The 22,569-nt window shown below is 34.3% G+C and overlaps 1 protein-coding gene across 1 annotated transcript; it reads right to left on the reverse strand.

Moving 5' to 3' along the window:
* Positions 1-3,615: 3,615 nt before the first annotated feature.
* LOC125834529 (uncharacterized) lies at positions 3,616-9,911 on the reverse strand. Its single transcript, XM_049513657.1, has 13 exons — positions 9,713-9,911; positions 9,521-9,633; positions 9,321-9,431; positions 9,162-9,222; positions 8,753-8,842; positions 8,241-8,335; positions 8,045-8,098; positions 6,948-7,085; positions 5,553-5,670; positions 5,338-5,452; positions 5,131-5,200; positions 4,242-4,313; positions 3,616-3,723 (listed from the first exon to the last, which is right to left on the reverse strand). Exons 1-13 carry the CDS (start codon positions 9,909-9,911, stop codon positions 3,616-3,618), a joined length of 1,344 nt encoding a protein of 447 aa, XP_049369614.1.
* Between the last annotated feature and the right edge of the window lie 12,658 nt (positions 9,912-22,569).

The raw sequence follows: 22,569 nt of genomic DNA on the forward strand, positions 1-22,569 counted from the left end.
AGTGATGATACAACGATCTACCTCACGCTGCCAGCGCATCCTATACCCGGCCAAAGGTATAGGACCTGAACTACTAATGGATCCACTAGTCTATGTGAAAAGGGTTCATCTAAAAAGTATGACCCTTTTCTACCCATGATAGCTACATGGTTTATGGGGGCTGTGAGTTGTCTGAACTCTCCCCCATATCGGTGCTCAATACTACTCCCAAAATATACTAGCTCTTATGTTTTAAAAACATACTTTTTTCTGCTGATTTGAGATAATTGCTCAAAAACATAGCTCAAAGGCTATCTTGGAAATCTCAGTTTCCCTGTTTGCTTCATTTAGAAAGCTATTACTCTTTTCTGAAAACTAGCCCGAAGGCCCTTTGGAAATCTCAGTTTCCGTTCTTATTTAAATGTGAAAACATTTATAAACTCTTTGGGAATACTTAGTCCCCATATACTTTTGAAGAAAAGGACTTCAAACTTTACTCTTTACTCTTTACTGAACTCAAAACTTAAGTCTTAAAACAAAGTTAAAACGTTTGTAAAAGACTTCTTAAAATATGGTTCATACCAAATTATGGACATGAACTACTCAATGCAAGGTTTTCAATAACCATAGATAGAACTCAAATACTTGGAACTCAAGAACTTCAATGATACTACTAATTTCAAGAATGCTCAAGTCAGAGGGTTCGTGCGGAATTATGAGCATGAACGACTCAACTCAAGGACTCAAAGATACTTCTCTTCTCAAGACTGCTCAACTTATAGGATTCATGCGGAATTATGGGCATGAACAATTCAACTCAAAGACTTTATGGGTAACATGTAATAGTCCCATGCTTAGAAATATAATCTCAAAGGGGATTAGGAACTCAATATTCAAGACTTAGAACTTGAAGATACTACTCCTCTCAAAGATACTCAACTTCTGGAGTTCATGCGGAATTTATGGGCATGAACGACTTGACTCGTAGGTCTACATAACATTATGAAACTCATGTATGTGTCTCTTCTCATTCTCTGACTTACTTCCTCAAAACTTAGTTCAAATCGATAGTTGATCTCAAAGGATTCACAATTGAACTCAAAGGCTTCCTTGAACTCTACTCTTAACTCTCTCTTGAATTTGAATTATGAATTCAAGAGTTATGATTCATGATATGAAGGATCTCAATAACAATATAGCTATTCGATAATTAGGAATACAACTTTTAAAAGAATTATGAATTCAAGAACTCAAAATTAACTTATCTCAAGAATACTCAAATCTAGGGAAAATATCCTAGATTACTCTTTACTGATCTGAAAGTAGATGTAGGGTGTGAGGATGAACTAGTCCAACACTATGATAGCCTTACATACCTAGAAGAACAAGATTCTTGAAGAATCTTGAAGAAGAACTTGATTAGAAGCCTTGAAACCCCAGCTTGAAGGTAAACAATCAAGAAAACCTTTCTTGAGATTCTTGAATTAGTTTTTGAAATCTCTATGGCCAAGAATTATGATTTTCATTAGTGAAGATGAAAATCTGATTGTTTTGAGCCTTTTATTAGTCAAGAAATTCGTTTAGGGTTTTATTGAAGGTAAAAAAACAAAAAAACAACCCTTTTTAATGTTTTCCCGTCGGCCAATTCGTAACAGCACTGTATTGGTTACTAAAATAGTCATAACTCTTTACTCAGATATTGGATTGACGTGAAATTGGTGGGGTTGGAAAGTAGATTCAATTACCTTTAATTGGATAGGTTATGGCTCACGTAACTCTTAATATTCTAAGAGATATGGTCGTTTAAAGTTGACCTAAGCAGAATCTTACTTCAAAACTTTATGAAACTTCAAGAACACTTATCAAGAACTCATCAAAAACTCTAATCTTTAAATTTCAAGAACGAAATTACGCTGAATAAATCATGATTGGCATGTGGGTGAAAGAACCCAACACTATGGAAGCTTACATACCTCTTAGGGATCAAACCCATGGCGAAAATCCGCAACAAGATGCAAGAATCTCGACGAACGCTCTTTTCTCCTCTTTTCTCTTCTTGAATTCTCAACCCTAGGCGTATTTTAGGATTATAAAACTGAACCTAATAGGATTAGACCCTTAAAATATTATTAAAAACGAATTAAATCTGGTTGGGTAAGGAAAAGACCAAAATACCCCTCTTTATTTTCGGCTAACTTTCCTTAACTGGACAGCCTATCTTCAAAAGGTCATATCTCACTCATCCGACCTCGAAACTTAGCAAACTCAGCGGCGTTGGAAAGATAATTCAAATATCTTTCCTACGGTATCTGGTAGTACACCTAAATCATCCTGAGCTATGAGTTATGGTCGTCTGAAGTCGACCCAAAACTCATACTTAGCTTAACTTGCAAAATTTCAGATTTTGCTATTTCCAATTTAATTCTTTTTGGAACTCAAGGTGCTACATCTAGTGACCTTAACACTTAAGAAATTTTAATCTCCTTGGTAAAATCTCACTCACTACGAAGAACGGTTCGAGTCTTAGTTCAAAAATTTCTGGGGTGTTACAATCCCGTCCCCCCAAAACCCGTCCCATCCCGTCCCGTCCCCCCAAAACCCGTCCCATCCCGTATATATAGTGGGACGGGATGGGACTTATTTTTGTCCCCCCAATCCCGGTCCCCCACAAATTCCCCCAGAACCGTCCCCCGTCCCGTCCCGTCCCCCAGTCCCCGTCCCCGTCCCCTTGCCAGCCTTAGATTTGGGTCATAGTCTAGGGAGGTACTTCTACCTTTTCCCTAATATGAACAAATAAATGATTGTCCAAATGAAATGCACAATTCAAGTATATTTTGTTTCACTTAGAAAAATAAGATTTTGAACTAATAGTCCATAGATCAAGATATAATGTCACTGGGGTACTAATAAATTATTATACAATAGTATAATAGTAAGATATGAAGATTTTTAGCAAAAGTTGTAACATTATTTAAGATGTTTTCTCCTATGGTGGATGCAATGAGATTTATTTTGATTTGACAATATATGAAAACTTGAATGCATATAATGAATAATTGTCATGTCTAGCTAGACAATGAAGGTTATATGACAACCCTTGAAGCAATCAAGATGTCTGAAACATATAAAGTTTGAAAGAAACTTTTTCAATAAAGCTTTAAGAATCCTCATATGGATTAAAATAATCAACGAAGAAAAAGTACAAAAAAGACCCTATTTTGTCCTTGCAAAAAGGTCGGGATTTGAATTGTCACGACCCAAAGTAGATCCTAAGTGTAACATGGCATATAGAACCCCGAGCGACCCTACACAAGCCACTTAGCGTACATCATACAAGATAATAGAAGTAAAGAGTTTAAAAGATAACATTTCACACAAACGAGTTTGACAAAGCAGAAGTCTAAACATAAGTCTCAAAGTCATCTATTACTTTCTTGATAACCCATATATCACATACAAAGTTTGAAAACGAAAATGACATGAAAGCAATAAAAAGTATTGGCCCTCGGATCATCAGGACTGACCAATCTTCATACTAGTCATCTATGTCAAATTGAAAAAACAAAATATACAGGCAGTAGAGTTTATCTCATTTCAAGTTCACACACCTGCATGTAAAGAGTATTTTACCCTCAGTTATGGGTATGATATTGTTTCACGCATGGCAGAATTAGGAGGCAGGTCATTTCCATTTACAAGGACTTGTTCGAGAAGATTAACTCGCACAGACTTGAATTGGTAGTGCTGCAGTAAAAATAACAATACATTAGTGAGGGGTGACAAAATTTGGCTGGCAGATTATTATAAATCACACGGGCAAGGCAAATGATTGACATGATCATTATTCTTCCAGCACTTCAAACCACCTGTTATCCAATTATTCATTTGGAAACTTGTTGGTGTTATTTAATTCAGAAACTGCAAGAAATGACTTCATGTTCCTGTTTAGGGAAGACCGCTCTGCTTCCAATCAGTTAGAACCAAGAAAAGGCAGACTGGGACCAGATTAACTCCTATCCTGCTTAGGTAACTTACCAATTTTACCATACCATTGACACCAAATTACCACTGCAAGAGGCTCAAGTACACACTGCCCTGAAGTGTTATAAGGTGGAGTCGATACACAAAATAAAGGGATATAAGCTAATAGAACACATCTAATATGTGGTTCTTACAGGAAAAAAAACGTGATATAGAAAGCAAAATGACATCTTTGTAATAGCATTGCATCTGAAATACCACAGATATTATAACAAGTTTACCTTTCCATCCCATTCAAAATCAATAAATTTGCAAAGGGGCTCCAATACTGTGACCTGATCTCCTTGTTTAATCTGTTAACAAGAGTAGTTTGTTAAGTAATGATGTGAATCGGGAGTTAGATCGGAAATGCTTACAGAAACTAAATATCAGTAAATTACTCTGATGTAAAACAGTATTGTCATGACTCATAGTTCATGTGTCATTTTACACTTCTTTTCCTTTTTGTTTCTTTTTTTCCTTGCAGTATCAACTTTTCATAGAGCATGCATTTCCTAAAAGAAGCTTTGTTTATGTTATGTTCATCTTCTTATTCCATTTTAGTAGGAATACGCTATGTGTCACCACGAAAATCTGGAGTAGGATAAATATTCAAAGATAAGACATTTTGAATGAGATGATCACCATTATTAAGAGATATTCAGGCTCACTTATGGATTACTTAAGCGGCAAATGAAATCTTTTTTTCTTTAAGTATGGACAAATGAGAAAATCAAGATAAGAATGGTGTTTGATAGAATGACATAGGAAACAAACTATCCAATTTACAGAAATATTTTGAAATGCTAACTCACTTTACTATTCTCTCTTTTCATCTTTAGTGTTTGGCTATGTATTAAAGAAGTAGACCGCTTTTTTCTTGGAATTAAGATCTTAATGGATAAATGTACCAAGAAACATAAGAACATAATAAAGGGAGGAAAGATCCTTTGCTTATTTTTTAGGCATGTAGTTCTGCAGCAGTTTAGCAGTAAACTAACGTGTCAATATCTGAAATTTATTTGTTGATTTTCTCATCTCGGTTTCCACTAGACCACTTTTTTCTAGGAAGTAAGATCTTAATGAATAAATGTACCAAGAAACAATTAAACAGCATAAAGTAGTGCTTACTGCTTCCTTCTGTATGCCGAACACTGTAAGTACAAAACTGTTCTCATCAGAGTCACAGAGCATATAGTATCTGTAGAATAAGAGTACACATTGAGAAATAAGTATTTAAGCATAAAGTAGGGCTGCACAAACAAGTGAATTTCACTTTTAAAGGAAATGCTGAAAATGATCAACTCGTGTGGGTTCCTCCAAGATGATGTAACTTACACTGGAGCTTTATACTCATATTTAACTAAGCAACGTACTGCTGCTATAACCGCAATCTGTTTGTTAGGGCCTTCAGTTAAGAGATCTGTGGTTGCTCTGTTGTATAGAGGATTCACTGCCAGAAAGCACTCTATTACCTCAACTAATAGATAAATAGGTAAATCATATACCTCATTGTTTACAGTTCAATATCTAAGAAGAATGCAAAGCCTTACGATCAATATTAGGAAGTGACTGGATCAGGGCAGACAAGCTTGTTTCGGTGCTCTTTCCTTTACTCTTTCCCTTACTCTTTCGCTTACTCTTCCCCTTTTTCTTGTCATTACGCTTAACCTGAAAAGCAGGATCACATAATTCAATGCATCCTTCACAATCTCATTCATAATGTCTTAACATCTTCAAAAGAAGAAAACATTTAACAACTGAGAATCTTAAGGCATTATTTTTTAAAGACTATATCATAACTTTCCTGTTTCTTTAAAAAATTCAAGAAATGAAAGAAGAAGAGACAACTATAATGTTACCCCAGGCACCATTCAGTCAATACAGGGATATGCTGTATTGACTCATTGAACAAATAAATTGGACTATTTAAGGACACAAGAACCGGTCAGTACCTCATCTCCTTTTCTTTTAGATAAATCTAATGCTTAATGCTTAAACCTTTTCCCAAATGGATAACTTTATTGTGCATGAGTACCTTTTGCAAATATATGTAGTGGTAAGGTCTGTGTACACTCTACCCTCCCCAGACACCACTTAGTGGGATTTCAATGAGCATGTTGTTGTTGTAAGTGAAAAGAATTCAGAAAAAAATTCATCAAGTAGGAGAAACTTAACCAAGCTTTCTGGGGTAGCCATAGTAGAGTTACCAAGATGATCAGTTGATCTGTTTTAGCACAATGATACAAATAGTATTACTAACTTAGACACCCAACTTGAATATTTCTATCCAAACAACTCTTAATTCCGCATAATCTTAACTGCCTATTCCAGTTTCCTAGCCTCTACCTGTTTGGCAATATTCAAAGATTCACCCAATCAACTGCACCTCAAACCTACACATTAAGACAATTTTAGAAATCATAGGAAAACATGACTATTTTTTGGTGTTTTTCTGGTCATACCATAAAACCAAATTTCAAGTTATATCTGTCCCCCCTAGCTATCATTCGTACTTGTTACCTAAAGGTTGTCAGAGCAGAACTTTGTAGATATTGACTGGTTGTCTCGGAAACCATTTAAAGGACGTACTGCCTCATCATACATTATGGTATAGCAGGAAACAGAAAGCATTCCTTGGTAACTCTTACGATGAAATCAGTGTTTAAACAGGTTAGAGCTCCATACTAGTAACAGGTAGGTGTGAACACATCAAAGCACCACTATGACATGTTGGGAGTTGGACAGGTCAGATGTTTGCAATTGCAGGAAGTGCTACTCCTTGACTACCTCTTGTAATTAAGTAGTTATCACTGGCCTGCACTTGTAATTAACTACTCACTTCCCTTATGATTCTAATGTTGTCAACCAAGCCGTTCTTAATGCAATGGATTATAATATCACTTACGGATGCTTTATATAAAATAACCACAATCAAATAATCTTACCTGAAGTAATCCTTTTAGTTTGTCAAGAAGCTGGATCGTCACTTTCACTTGATCTAAAGCATCACTAGCAGGATTCTTTAATGCAGCATCTGAAAATCCAGTTAGAGACATCTTGTAGTTCTCCAGATATCTATTCACCTGAAAAAACAGATATCAAATTTCCCAACATGGCATTGAATTTTAAAAAGGGGGAAACTGAAGTCTATATTTAAGATATCATGATATGTGCAAACATAAAATTTGAAGATGAATAAAAGTGAGCTTTTTTAGAGACTATTGGTTCTTTCTTCACTAAGCATAAAACTTTCATGCTTGCTGAAGCCAATTCTTTTAAATCAGACTGTTCTTCTAATTCAAATTGTACTTCCCTATCACACACTTGTCCTTCTAGATAGATTATTTCGTACCAAACTCAATTCAACATGTCACTGATCTCTGTAGATCTTGCAATAGTCATTTACTGAACTTTTTCGTACCAAACATGATTCTTAACTACCAGAAAGAGGTAACTAATTCAATGAGTTATTATCAGATTCTGTTTCACGTACAACTTTCTTTTTCTCTATAAAGCTTCCAGTGCTTCCTTGTCATATTGCAACCTGTGTACATATTTCCTATTTTATGAGAGAATGCTTCTATTTCTAATCATGACTTTTTCCTTTAGTTTACCAACTTTTGTCTTATCTGTAAAGTTTTCAGAGTCTTCTTTTTGAATGGTTTCATTCCTTTGGATCTTTATATATCAACATAGATCCTAATGATTCTCAAACTCTGATAGAGCCAAGCTTATTTAGAGGCATTCTCTGCAACCTTTAAGATGATGAAAGGAGGTCTATCTGTGATCCACACAAGAAGTTGCAAACTTATATCCTTCCCTTGCAGCATGGTGCAGTGTACAACCTGATACATGGTCTCCTGTCTTCCTTTAATTTCTTTTTCTTTATTTTTAGTTTTTCTAACTCTTGTTCTTTAAGAACACCATCATAAAAAAACGAGGTGATAATTAGCAACAATTGAGAACCATTGTGTTTTGAAAGATCATGTATATGATACAACAGTTCATAAGTGAAAATCAGTTGTTTCTTTCAATGACTTACCATGCTACAGTCGTATTCAAGATGTGGGTTTGACTTCATTGCATCAATTCTCTTCTGAAATAGAGTAGAAAATCAGAAGAAACTTCCAAGTATCTAAAATAACCAGGCTTGCAGGGAGCTAATACTGTACACGTATATTTCATGTTAAAATAAAGGGAAATAAATATACAGAGACAAGATTGTAAGAACTACTTACAGCTTTTTCGTATGCCTCTAATGCCAGAAGAAGATTATTGTGATCCCATCCTCCCGTCAGAAGAAAGGAAGTGAAATGTCCACATCCTAAGATATCTACCAACCAAATGAAGCTCAGTGAAGGACTTGAAAATTGGATTTATCAAAATGTTTATTATAGCTATAACTGTGTGCAGATGCTAGTTAAAGATCTAAGTATAACATACATACTGCGCATATGCTACTTCATGGTTCCATGTAACAAAGTATGGAATTTCTGCACCTTAATCTGTCTTTAATGTCATTCTATGCTACTTCTTGTTGGAAATTTCATTTTTCCAACATTTCTTAACTATAGCTATACAATATGTGACGGGTGAACACAATCTTTGACAAACACCAAGTAAACATTTAGCAAATTGGAAAAGCTGAGAGTGCTAAAGCACAGAATGTGTATGACACAATATCAGAGAATCTCAGAGGTAAGTGATTAAAGCAGTTCCTCTTTTAAGTAAATTCTGTTTGCAGTCTTACATAAACAACCTCCATCCATGTCATCCAGAGAGTGTGTCCTTTCGGCATATTTGATGCAGTCATCAATCTGCTTGGCTGGATTTTCAGCAACTATGAAATAGATATACACTCAGATGAACAGATCCACTAAGAAAAATAACAGTAAATATAGATTTCAGAATTTTTTCCATGAGTTACTATTATTTACTTAATAAGAGACTGAAGAAATGTACTATACATTTGCTTTTGTTAAATGAAGATTCTAAATTGAAAATGGTAGAAATCATATTCAATTAAAAATCAGAATCCCAGACTGCCAAATTAAGGAGAGAATTAGAACTTCATAGACACAGCTTTTATAATCACCTAAGCAGCGAAATGAAGGGAGTCTAAAACACAAAACAAATAAAAGATGAAGAATGACATTCACCTCGTGCAAACGTCAGTTCAAGGTCTGCAAGTTGACGTAATATTACTGCATTTTCTTCACCCTAAATCAAATAAAAGATGAAGAATCCATTAAATGAAGGGAGCGTTTGAAGTTTAGAGAACTGAAAACTTACGTACTGAAGAAGCAGCGAAATATAACCATTTTTAGGGCAGTCTGATAGTATTCTTTAGCTTCTTGGTAATTTCCTTTCTTGGCAACGCAACAGCCGAGGCAATTCCAAGCATCCCGCAGAAGCGGATCTAATTGAGTCTGGTAGATAAAATTAACAGTGAGAAGGAAACCAAACGCAAATTCAACAATCAACAATACATTAAATATGTAATTCTTCTTTCACTCACAGCTTTCAGTAGATGACGCTCTGCTTCCTCCTTATAAACATCAGGAATTGCATTATAAAACCTTCCTTTTAGATACTCGAACATTGCACGTTCACGATTTAATTCTCTCTTCTCTGCATGAATTCATACCACTTAAACTCACTTGATAAATGAAATTGAATGCGTTTTTTTCTTCTTCTGGATAATCCATACCTTGAGGAACTGATTCGAGGACTTTGATGCACAAATCAATTTGATGCTCGATGTCAGAGATTTTCTGTTCTATAGTTGACGGGAAATGCTGGTCGCCAAAATCGTACATCCATATCGACAGTGCATCCAGCTTTGAAATCCAATCCTCGTAGTTGAATTTTTTCAGATGAGCAGAAACTTCTTCAACTGGAGTACTCATCTCCAATGGCGGATTTTGGAAGCAGAAGTGTGAAATATGTAAAAAGTTAGGCGGTTTACAACTTTTGGGTGGGAAATTCTGTTTTAAACAGTGTATTGTGATTCTCATGGATCACACTTTCTTCATCTTACTATTTGACGAAATTACCCTGCCACCCCTAATAGTTTTTGTATTCTCTTTTTCACCCCTAATGTTTTAAGCTTAGAATCTCATATTTACCAAGTATTTGAAGAAAGGGAAAATTATGTGGTTAAACAAACTTATACTACTTAATTAGTCATCAAAGTTATAGTCTGCTATAATTATCATTCACAACTAACATTAACAATTAATTACATGGGTTGATAATTAGCCACATTTGTATAATTCGCAACTAACAATTCTTCGTTTGATTTGTATTTGTGTTCGATGGTTTGTATTTGTATATGTAGACGATTTCCTTTGGTTTTTCAGTTTTATCACCATATATATTCAATCTTTTTGTGTATAACTTCTTAAAGTTTGTATAAACGTGTAGTTTTCGGATTTTATATAGTATAAGCTATATAATGTAATTTGTATAATATAATAATTTGTATAATTGTTTAAAGTTCATATGCTTATGTTTGTATCAATTCGTTATTTCAAGTTTTATCATATTTGTATAATTTCAGACTTTATATTACTCAATTATCAAAAACACGCAAATTATAAAAACATATCTGCGAATTATACAAACAAGATGTGAACTATATGAATTATTACTCTCTCTCGCTCGCCTCTCTACTCCCTCTCCCAATCTCACTCGCCAGATATACAAATACATATGTATACCAATTACATATATATAATTATCTAGCCGATATACATATACAATTCACATCTCTCCCACTTTCTACCCTCTTTCGCTCGCCTCTCTCCTCCCTCTCCCAATCTCGCTCACCACTCTCCTCCCTATAACATGTAGCTATGAATCGTAATTAGCAAACTATAGTTATGGGGCGTAATTAAGCTAATTTTGAGTTGCTATATGTGAAAGTTCCCCAAGAAGAAATTACCTTGTCCCACTTTTGTTACTTTTATGAACATACTAGTGAGGATAATTTGTGTTATGCACAGACCTAATAATATTAATTTTTATAGAAAAAGGAAATATATTGGAAAAATTATCTAATTACACAAAAAAAACTTAATCATATTTTCTAAAATTCACTACCATTTCATAATATTACAAAAATCTCTTTTTTCCTCACCTTCTCTTTTTTTCCAGATACATCACTGTTAGGGGTGTCAAAAATGAACCCAACATAGGTAACCTGCCCAGAATTTAAAGGGTTGGGCTCAAGATAATTTGAATTGGGTTCAATCTCAACTCATTCAAGCCTAACCCATTTTAATAGAATCCTCCATTGAGCCCATTTCAATCTCCAATTTCAACCCGTTTTAAAACGTTTTACTAAGATATGTTCCTATATTAAAGGTATGAATTATTATCTATTTAACATCTTTTAGGATTTATCTATCCATTTGTTACTTTTTTAAAAAAAGAATTTGAGCTGAAATTCGCATTGTGATTATAAAAGTTAAATATCACTATGTTAAAATTATTGAGATTAATCGGGTCAAATTGGGCGGGTCAAGACCCAACCCGTTTTTTATCCCATTTGAACCCAACCCATTTGAGCCCAAACTAAACTTGGGCGGGTCAAGACCAACCCGATTTTGATTTCAACCCATTTTAATATCTCCAATTTCAACCCAACACGCCCATTTGACACCCCTAATCGTTGTTAACCCTTCTCACTTCACGATATTTGTTCCTATTTTCACGCCTAATATCACTCTGATGTACAAGTTGTTACCTCCAATCCTCCATTTTTGAATTTCAATTGTATTCTATTTGTATTCTTTATCTTCCTACAGAAGTAGAACTATTTTTTCATCAATTTTTTTCTTCCAATTGTTCAGTTATAAATTATTATTATTTTTCAATTTTAGTTTTTTCATCTGCAATTTTTTGATACATATGTATTCTGGTCCATTTTTAGTATTGAGTCGAGAACCATACGTAACGTCATTGTTACAAACGGTAGATCTCGTCCTCGTCTTTATGATTCAGAGACGAAGAAGGATGCATTTCAAGTTCTTAAATAAAAATATAATTTCTTCTTTTCAACTTCATGATACATTACCATTTTATCATGTACAATGTATATCGTGTTTAAATATTAGTTTTGATATATAATCCTAATTTATTGAAATACAAATTAGTATGTATCATGTTCATAGTCATGTATTTGATACATAACTATTATAAATTTTATTATCTTTTACTACCGATACATACACCCAGACTTATTCAATTAGAAGGTTATGTATCTGTAGACATTATCAAATATTATTGTGATACATAATTATTAATGTCTTACCCAATTAGTTGCACAAATGGAAGATTCAAATGATGATAATTTTCATGAAAATAGATTCAAACAGCGAAATGATCCATTAATCATGAAGAAATTGCAAGAGAAAAAGTCAAAATATGATGCATGTTCAAGTTCTAATTAAATCGCCCGTTGAAAAAGTTTTCAAAAAAGGGGGGAGTAGAACATGTTACTATACACCCTTCTCTATCAAAGGTTTAGATTTTTAGTGTATCTAGTTATTTTTTATTCTTAAATTCATGTATAATGCCTACATTTTAATATTATGATACATTATACCCTTATCATATACAATGTATCGCGTTCAAATAAAAGTGTTTGATACATAATCCAAATTTATGAAAACATCAATTAGTATGCATCATGCGCATAGTTATGTATTTGATACATAATACAAATTTCTTTATCTTTTACTACCAAATACATAAACCAGTCTTATTAAACTTAGAAGACTATGTATATGTACACATTATCAAAACATATTCTTGATACATAAGCCCTGCTATTTTATAACTAAATCAATATGTATTATATTCACAGTTTCTTTGTATATTATATATAACTATGTCAAATTGTCTATTTGAATATGTATCAAACGTTGTTATGTATTTGTAGCCCTCTAAGTAACATTTTAAGACACGCCTTGACTATTTTTATTTAACGCAATGTATATCAAATTCAATAAATTTCAAACTTTATTATATGTATTAGATACATAACAACTAATCACAATGTTTTGTATCAATCACAAAAAATGTTATTGAGAACAATTACATACATAATGCATCTTTTATAAAATACAATATTTTTCAATCAGAATAAGATGCATAAATAGTAATGTATCATGCACAATTTTATGGACATGATACATAAATACTAATTTATACTACATGTAGTTGATACATAAAATCTACTACACTGTAATATATCAATCTCGAAGCGAATATCTTATAGACAACAATTACTTGTTTAATGTATCAGTAAGAATACAATATTTATCAATTTAAATAAGATACATAAATAGTAATATATCATGATAAATCTATCCATCTCGAAAAATTGATTCCTGAATATCTTAGCAAAATCGGGATATTCATGACGTATCTTCTCCAAATATTTAAAAAAAATTGAATGAAAATTGAAAGAATATTAGACGATCTGCTTGAAGAAATTTGAAATTTGAATTTGAGAAGGAAGTTAAGGAAGTTGATTCATTTGGTTTAGACCAGTTCTTGTCAGAGATTAATAAAAAAAAAAAGTCATGTCAAATGTGGGTAGTGGAGGCACCATGAAGGCTAGTGTTGAATCCAGACGAGATGACTATGAAAGATCAAGCAAATCTAGAATTGCTTACGACAAAGGGCATTGTCTTCCAGCTAATGTTCATGGCCTTTATTTGTTTATCATTTGTCACGACCCAGATCGTCGTGATTGGCACCCACACTAACTCTTTGGTGGGAGAACCACTACTACAACCCAAACCAAGCAACTAAACCAAAACTAAGGCATTTAAGTTACGGAAGCAAGTTAAATACCAATGAAATAAATAGGGAGTTCCCATAAACTCCAACAAAAGTCTAACAACGAAATAAACAATGCGAAAGAAATAACCTAGAACCTGAAAGTCAATGTACCAAAGCATTTTAACAATGAGCCAAGTCTAAACAAGAAAGGGATACAACCCCAACTAATGAACTAATCAACTAGCTAAAACAAATGTCTAAGTACGGAAATGGTGGACATAGACGAAAGAGAATCCCATGGCAGCCCAGAAGAATTGGTTCACCCTTAAATACGATCACTGATCTTCTAAGCGAGGTCTGTCAATAGCCGCTTGAAGATGACATGTACTCAACAAAAATAAGAGCAAGTGCAGTATCAGTACACAACCACAGTGTACTGGTAGGATCACACAGCTATCCCACTAGTGCAACATAAGCAAGTCAAGACGACATTATAATCACATGCATATATATCAATATATACAATATTATCAAAATTTACGAACAACGAACAACTTTACATTATCTATCAAATCATTGGTCCTCTCATGGAACCCAAACCCAAACAGTTAGCATGACGCAACGTGGCAACCGATCCTATATTTATGTCGAAACGTAGCAATCGATCCCATTTTTATGCCGAAATGTGGCAACCAATCCAAGTTAGTTATGTCGGAATGTGGCAACCGATCCATTCAACACACCACAATCACAATCACAAGTATATCATCAAGATCATACATTTAAGTCATGATTTCATGGCAATCATCATTCCTCTATCTCTTCTACAACAAATGTGATCAACGTTGCAACATTCATGCATATACAAGTATCATAATGAAGCAATAACAAACATACATCACACAATCATAGAATCACAACCATCATCTACCTCAAAACAAGCTTGAAACCCTAAGAAACTTGATCCTTCCCTTTCCAAATTCGTTCCGCTTGTTCTTCGTATACAAACAATCAATATAATACGGGAATCAATAAACAATTATTAATTACCCGAATTACTAACAAATCCATGAATCCTAGATCATACCCATGATCCCAATTATCCAAATTAGGGTTATTTCCACCATAGAATCTATAACAAAACCCTCTCCCATCAATATTCACCAATTCTATTACGTTCTACGAAACAAAAAATGGATTTGGAAAGTGAAAAGCTTACCTTTAGCCTCAAAAATGGTGAAAAATGAGTAGGAGTCGCCTGAGGTTCGTTCCTTAGCTCTAAAAGTCAAAAAGTACATAATGAGGTCGTTTAGGGGTTTATTAATGACTTTAATTCACGTCGAGCCCGCCACAGCGGCCACCACCCCGCTATAACGGCAAAAAGTGGCGTCAAGGTGGCATTCTCGAACTAGAGAGCTAATTCAAGAATTCCAAAATTCTCATTTCACAACACACCTCTAACCCACGACACTCAGAAAATACCCTTTACGCCAAGATCGATTCCGGGAGTTCTACTCACCCGGATTCAATTCTATAAGGTCGTACAGATTCTTCAACGAGTTATCTAACTACTCATGTAATCAAAAACATAATTATTTCACCCGATTGTTGCCTAATTTTCCTACACCTCAAGGACTCCGATTTCGTCCAAATCTGGACAAGGTTGGGAAAATCCAAATACTATGAAAAAGTTTTTCGCTCCCAAATTTTCTCCCGTTGGCTTTTCTATAATGACGGGAACATGTCGTTACATCTTTGTTGCATAAGTGAACTAATTTTAACCTCTTTGCTGCAAAATTGAGATATTCATAATGTATTTTCTTAAATATTTCGATAGCCTTGATTCAAAATTGAAAGGATGTTAGACGATCTGAGAGAAGAAATTTAAAATTGAATTTTTTGAAGTTGTTACGCTTTGTGGGGAATTGATTGGCAGTGGTAACAATGTGATTGCGTGATTTATGAGATTGTAATTTAATTTTATATTTTTTCCTTTTTAAGCGTAATAGACTGGAAGGTAATGTATCAGCTCCTATGTATCCGGATTGTTGGAATGTATCCAAATGACACTAAATTTAAAGAGATTTTTGTAAATTGAAAAAGAGTAGGGATATGATGTATTTTTCTCCTTACACTATGAGATTCTTATAATTTTTACATAAATATATCTCTGAACTATTATAAATGATATGCATATACCATCCATTATACTTTAAGGTTGTATATGCTCTTACCGTCATACTTTTAGATCATATATGTCTCTAAACCAAATGGATTGACATGTGTGATGTGTCACCATTTAAACAATTTATCCTAATGTATTTTAAGGAAAAAATACCTATATACACATTTTTATTTTCCATAATTTCTATTATTTCCTACCATTCCAAAAAATTTCCAAAATTCCTTATTTTACTCCCAAAACTAAACTTCCGGATACATAATCTTACACTCCCAAAACCGTTTCCCTTCCTTAATTTACTCGATCATTCTCTCCCTATTTTCACTCCACAATATTATCAGTTAATTCATTCCTTAAAATTTGAAATTCAAAATCGTTCTCTCTCCAGTCACATCAATTTCAACTTCTTGAATAGGTAGTTTTCGTCTTCCTTGTTTCTCTCCTTTCATCCTTGTTTTTTTTTAATTTTTCATCATCAATTTACTGATATTTATGGATGATTCTTCTTCTTTTAGTATTAAGATTACCCAATTAGTTTCAACTACTCAAAATATTGTACATTGTGTCTTTGATTCTACAAAGAAAGAATCCATTATTAATGGAGAATCTTGAGTTGTAGAATGTCAAATCGATGAAGGATGCATTTTTCACCCATCTTTACCAAAGTTGAAGATTCTCAATGTATCTTGTTTATTTTTTTTTATTAAATTAGCCTTTGTTAGTGGTATGAAATTTCTGATACATCACTGCTACAATAGATTATGTTTTATGCAATGTATCATGTATATATTTATTACATTGATACATAACCCTAATATTGTTGAATATTCGACTAGTGGATTTCATGTTAAATACTTATGTACTTGATACATAAGTAATGTCTAATGTATCATTTACAATATATCAAGTTTTATAATGTATCTTTAATATTTTTTAATTTTAAAAGGATATATATAGCAATAAATCAATTTTTTCCTGTGTATCAAGATTACCCAATGGTATTACAGTACTTATCAATCTACTAAATATTTTTGAATTAGTAATGTATCATGAACAATATATCCATATCAAGATCATAAATTTAAAAATCGACTAGACAACACAATACATGTAATTCCATATCTTTCATTATCATATCTCTTTACCCTGAAGTTAAAGTTATAAATAGTAATGTATCATGCACAATTTTATGGGCATGATTTATGAATACATAAAAGTTGATAATCTTATTGTATCAAATACATTATTATCAATTACAAAATGATACATTTATAGATACTTATCAACTTGAAATATTTCACAATTGCTTAATTATCTTTCAAGGCAAACAATGTATCTTCTTCCAGAATCATAGATTGAATAAAGATACTCAGATGATGCAACAACCTGTTCACATTAAAGAAATTAGTGATACAGACAACTAACTTATACTTAATACCAGATACAAAATATAAATATAATCTGATACATACTCTCATTCTTGAACATTTTGATGATTTTACAACAAATTACATGTATAATGTATCATCTATAAAGTATAGCATTTCACAAACCCAACAAGATACAAAAATAGTAATGTATCATGCTAAATATTTGGTCATGATTCAATAATTTTAATTAATACTACCTGTATCACACAGTAATGCGTCAAACTCTAAGCAAACATTTTACATGCAAAATTTACTTATTTAATGTATCTAATTAATATGAATATAGTACTTATCAATTTATACAAGATACATAAATACTAATGCATCACGATTGATATAGTCATCTCAAAAACACAAACCAAAAATCGAATTAACAACACAATATATGTAATTCCATACCTTTGATTGTTAGTGTTATGCCGTAATTTTAGTAACCTTTAGAAAAATCACTTTTTAAAATGTTCTAAGTATAAAACAATTTGAGAAAAATACTTAGAAAAGAGTCGCCACTTAATTTTTTAAAGAAATTAAGAAAATTTAATTTAAAAAGGCCTTAACAGATAAACCTTTAAAAATATACAGAAAATGGGTAAGAGGTTCTTATTTCTACTCTAAGAAGGTATTAGCACTTAAAGTAGCCGCTAACATGCGGTTATCCTACGACTTGACTAAAATAATTTTTGACTAATTCTTTAAAAAAAAATGGTTTAATACAAAATGTAATTTACAATATTCGAACTTTGAGAAAATAGTTAAATAAAGAATCATTTTTCATTTATTCTTATTATTTTTTTAAAAAACAAAAAGACCTAAAATGAAATATCTGAATTAAATAGCAAGTGATTAGAATTTTAACAAAACCTAGATTAATTAGCATTTGTTTGAATCAATTTAAAAATAATTTACACCAATTTAGTTGATAAACCAAGAAATCATTTTAAACTAGTTAAAAGTAAGTGAAAGTTTTGAATAGAAAAATATTTGAATAAGTAAATAAGGGTGCAAGAGTTGATAAAATAAAATTTATTAAAGTAAACCAACACAAAGAAAATAGTTCATCCTTTGAGGAATTCAATAAAGTTATTTAAAGTTAGAGTTAAAAAAAAAAAAACTAACAATAAGCAATCACAACTAAATAATCTAGGAGAATAAAGGAGAAGATGAATTTGGGCCCTTTTTTGGGTCAAACTCGTTGCTGATTTGGGTTATTGGCTCAATTCCCGTTTTTGTATACCTATGGTGTATATCAGTGTATATCAAATGTTTACAACTCATTTTTTTGCTTTCCAGGACCTGTACGTCGATTCCAAAGACTTGTTCTTCGATTTCTCAAGGTTGGATGACTCGCTAAGGGATAAAATTGAGCCTTTGGCCCAATGAAGAGATGCAAGGATAGGGGTTGAGAGTCCAAAATAGACTCGAGGCAGATTTCACATGCAACACAAAAAAAAGGAAATAAAGATTAGTATATTAAAAGATAAAGGAGAGAGGGGTGCAATTCTCTCTTTATACAATTAACAATAACGAGACAAAACTTGATTCATATCAAATGTGCAGAGAAAATAACCCAAGAAAGCACTGACATGATACATTGAATAAAATGTAGGACAAATATAATTTTAACTTGGAAAGGTTTCAAATCCCAAAGACATTAAATGTCATGGTAGATGCATAATGTATTCTGATGAAAAAACAGTGATAAAGGATCATTTTAGCATAACAAACAAGTTTTGAGCCATGACTTGCACTTGATTTATACTACTAGTCTTACCACAGAGAAGAATTGATCCGATCTTCTACTCACAAGTCCACTCGACTATTTTGTATAATATGTGGCAAAAGAAACTAAGATGATGAAGACAACAACTCTCAAAGTAAATAAGAAAGGCTATTGGTTTTTTTTTTTTGTTTTTTTTTGTAAATCAAAAGAACAGGTAAGAATTGGCTATTTCAAAGAAGCGCCTCAATCACATTCCTTAAGTCATACAAACTACTAATTCAACACACACAAGGCAAGTTCTAGATATCAAGTTAAGAAAGAACCAATCAATTCTCACCACACATGGCATTATGACACATATAAAGATATATCAACCAACATGCTTCTACAACTTGCATTACGGTATCATTACACAATTAAGCCCATATATTTTTATTTTGAGTCAAAACTAAGAGCATATGCTTGTTACAAGGTCAACAATTTATCGCATTCTTCCAAATATGACTACCCATGACGTTTGACTAACAATTTTGGACATAGTTTCAAAAGGCCAAGGTTGTTCTCTCAGTCCTACTCTTCTATGTGACTAATTTACCCTTAAGACGGTCGTCATCCATCCATCATTGGTAACTGTCACTCCTATGACGACTCTACGACTCGACAAAGCAATAAACTAGTCCTATTTGGTTCAAAGGGACAATCCTCAGTAAAAGTACCGAAAACAAACGCTGAGGAACCCAAAATAAACAAATAAAAATAAAAACAAATTTACTACTAAAAGCTACTACTAGACTCGATAAAGCAGTAAACAACTATATACAACAGAGACATATTACCCCACCTCATACTTTAAAAATAAGCATTGTCCTCAGTGCACAATGAAAGCAAAGTATAGAGTTAGGAATACTCCCTCAGGCCCATAGGCCTCGCCGTCATCGTGATCAAACACCATCAACGCATTCGCGTCATCCGCCTCATCATCATCCATAGCTTCGTCAGCAATAGCCTCAACATCATCCAAAGGCTCTAAAAATGCGGGACCAGTCCAGCATAAGAAAGATGCACTCTCAGTCAAGGGGTAGCGCTCCGCCATGGTTTCCATCTCCGCGTCTGTAACTGGACGCCCTCCTATGCGCAACTGCAGCTCTGCCATACCAAACATTCTTGCCATGACGCTGTCATCACGGGCTTGCCTCTCTTGAGCAGACAAGACAGGTCCATGTGACAGATCTAGTGCCTTAGTTCGAGTCACATCTACTAACTTACCCGTCAGGTCCGGGTGATAAGCAACAGTCATATCCACTGTCTCCTCTTCAATACCCTCACCCATCAGAAAACGGGTGATCAACCCCCCATAACAGAATCTCCACCGCATATTGTTCCAAAATTTCATCATATTTTGCCTCAGAATTGCCCCAACATTAATGGGCATTCCCTTCATCAGCATGTAAACTAACACCACCCTATCCCGAGTTACCTCAGTTACATGTTTAGCAGGCAACAACACACTACACACTATTTTCAGCCACACCCGAGCAACCTGATTAAAGTTAGCAAAATAGAGGGTATTATGCCTCCCAGTATCCTTACTCCGCTCCCACCTAGCAGTCGAATCAACCCCACACAAGGTATGTCGGATATCCCTATAATGAGGTTTATCCTTCAAGCCATTAAACTCATCAGGGTCACAATTCGGGGTTCCTAACAACTCATTCAGAATTCTGGCAGAAAACCTGACATCTTTCCCCCTAACCGGCACAGTTTTATATTTCGTTTCAGTTAGCCAATTAGCATAAAATTCTCTCACTAACGTCAAATTGCAATCTCCCGAATTCTCAAAGATGAATCGTAAACCCAACTCAATAACAGTCTGATATATATTGGGAAATTGTGACTGTAACTGTACCGCTTTACAAATTCGTCACCCATATACTTCGCCTCTTGTTGACATGCAAACCAGTCCCATCCATACCTTTCTATAGCCTTTTTGCCAAATTTTTGTACCGGGTCCCGACCGCTAGAGGACCCGGATGCTTCGCCCTTCCTATTCCGCTTGGAACCTGCCACATTTGTGGCTTTTGGAGCCATGACCACCTGTTAAGAGAAGACAAAATGTAGGGGAAGAAAAGAGAAAGCGGTGGAGTGAGAGATAGTAATTTGGAGAAAAAGGGAAGTTGGAGTTATGAGTGTGGAGTTTTGTGAGGATGGAAAAGGTGAGTAGAAAGAATGGTTGATTTTTGGGGAAAGGGAAGGATTTTAGTTGGGGAAATTGAAAGAATGTGGAAGAAAATGAGTGGGGGTTAATGGAGGTAGTGGAAACTGAAGAAGATGAAGAGGGAAGAATGTGGGGGATTGGAAGAGGTGTGGGTCGGTGGGGAGAAGAGGAAATGGTGGATGAATTTGGGATTTTAGGGGTTTTGAAGAGGTGGGTCGGGTGATATTTGGGTCATGGCCCAAAAATTAAAATTCTAGGCAGTGGGGCGATGGGAGGGGCGACGCGCCTCTCAGCGCGCATGAGAAATCGCTCTGTCGTGTGGTTCCAGGCGCGGCGCGCCTCTCAGAGCGCCTGAGAGGCGTCTCTGAACTTTGACGCCAGGCGCGGCGCGCCAGACAGTGCGCCTGGCTCCAGATTTTTTTATTTTTTTTCTAAGTTACAAAGAATGAAAAAATACAATTTTATCTAAAACTAATAACTAAAAGAACTTCCTAGATTCTACGAATTAAAACTATGCTACAAATCAAAATTTCACACACGAACTCCCTATTTATTCCACATTGGTCATGGGTTGCCTCCCAAGTAGCGCTTGATTTAACGTCGCGGCACGACGCAACTTGGATCATTCATCATTTAACTCAAGAACCTCCCGATCACGATCTGAATCCTCACCGAAATAATGCTTCACTCTTTGCCCATTGACCAAGAACGTAGGGCCAGTCTTACCTTGAAGTTCAACTGCCCCATGTTGAGTCATTCTAACCACTTTGAATGGACCACTCCACTTCGACCTTAGTTTTCCGGGGAATAACCTTAGTCTAGAGTTGAAGAGTAGTACATTATCTCCTGGATTGAAGGTACGACCTACAATGTGCTTGTCATGCCACCTCTTCGTCTTTTCTTTGTATAGCTTGGCATTCTCATAAGCATGGAGCCTAAACTTCTCAAGTTCATGCAGCTGATTCACTCTCTTTTTACCGGCTAGCTCGGGGTCTAAGTTCAGCTTCTTAATTGCCCAATATGCTTGATGCTCCAATTCCACCGGAAGGTGACATGCTTTCCCAAACACTATGTGATAGGGAGAAGTCCCTATTGGTGTCTTGTACGCAGTTCTATATGCCCACAACCCATCATCTAGTTTATCAGACCAATCCTTCCTTTGCGCATTCACCGTTTTTTGCAAAATTTGCTTCACCTCTCTATTTGAAACCTCCACTTGACCATT

Source organism: Solanum verrucosum, unplaced genomic scaffold (genome assembly GCF_900185275.1).
Source record: "Solanum verrucosum unplaced genomic scaffold, falcon-dt-bn FXZP01000287.1, whole genome shotgun sequence".
Classification (NCBI taxonomy): domain Eukaryota; kingdom Viridiplantae; phylum Streptophyta; class Magnoliopsida; order Solanales; family Solanaceae; genus Solanum; species Solanum verrucosum.

Coding starts and splice junctions, on each gene's coding strand:
- LOC125834529 (XM_049513657.1), bottom strand. CDS start 9,911: ATGAGTACTCCAGTTGAAGAAGTTTCTGCTCATCTGAAAAAATTCAAC. Junction 9,634..9,712: donor CCTCGAATCAGTTCCTCAAG/GTATGGATTATC, acceptor GAATTCATGCAG/AGAAGAGAGAATTAAATCGT. Junction 5,671..6,947: donor AACTAAAAGGATTACTTCAG/GTAAGATTATTT, acceptor CCTGCTTTTCAG/GTTAAGCGTAATGACAAGAA.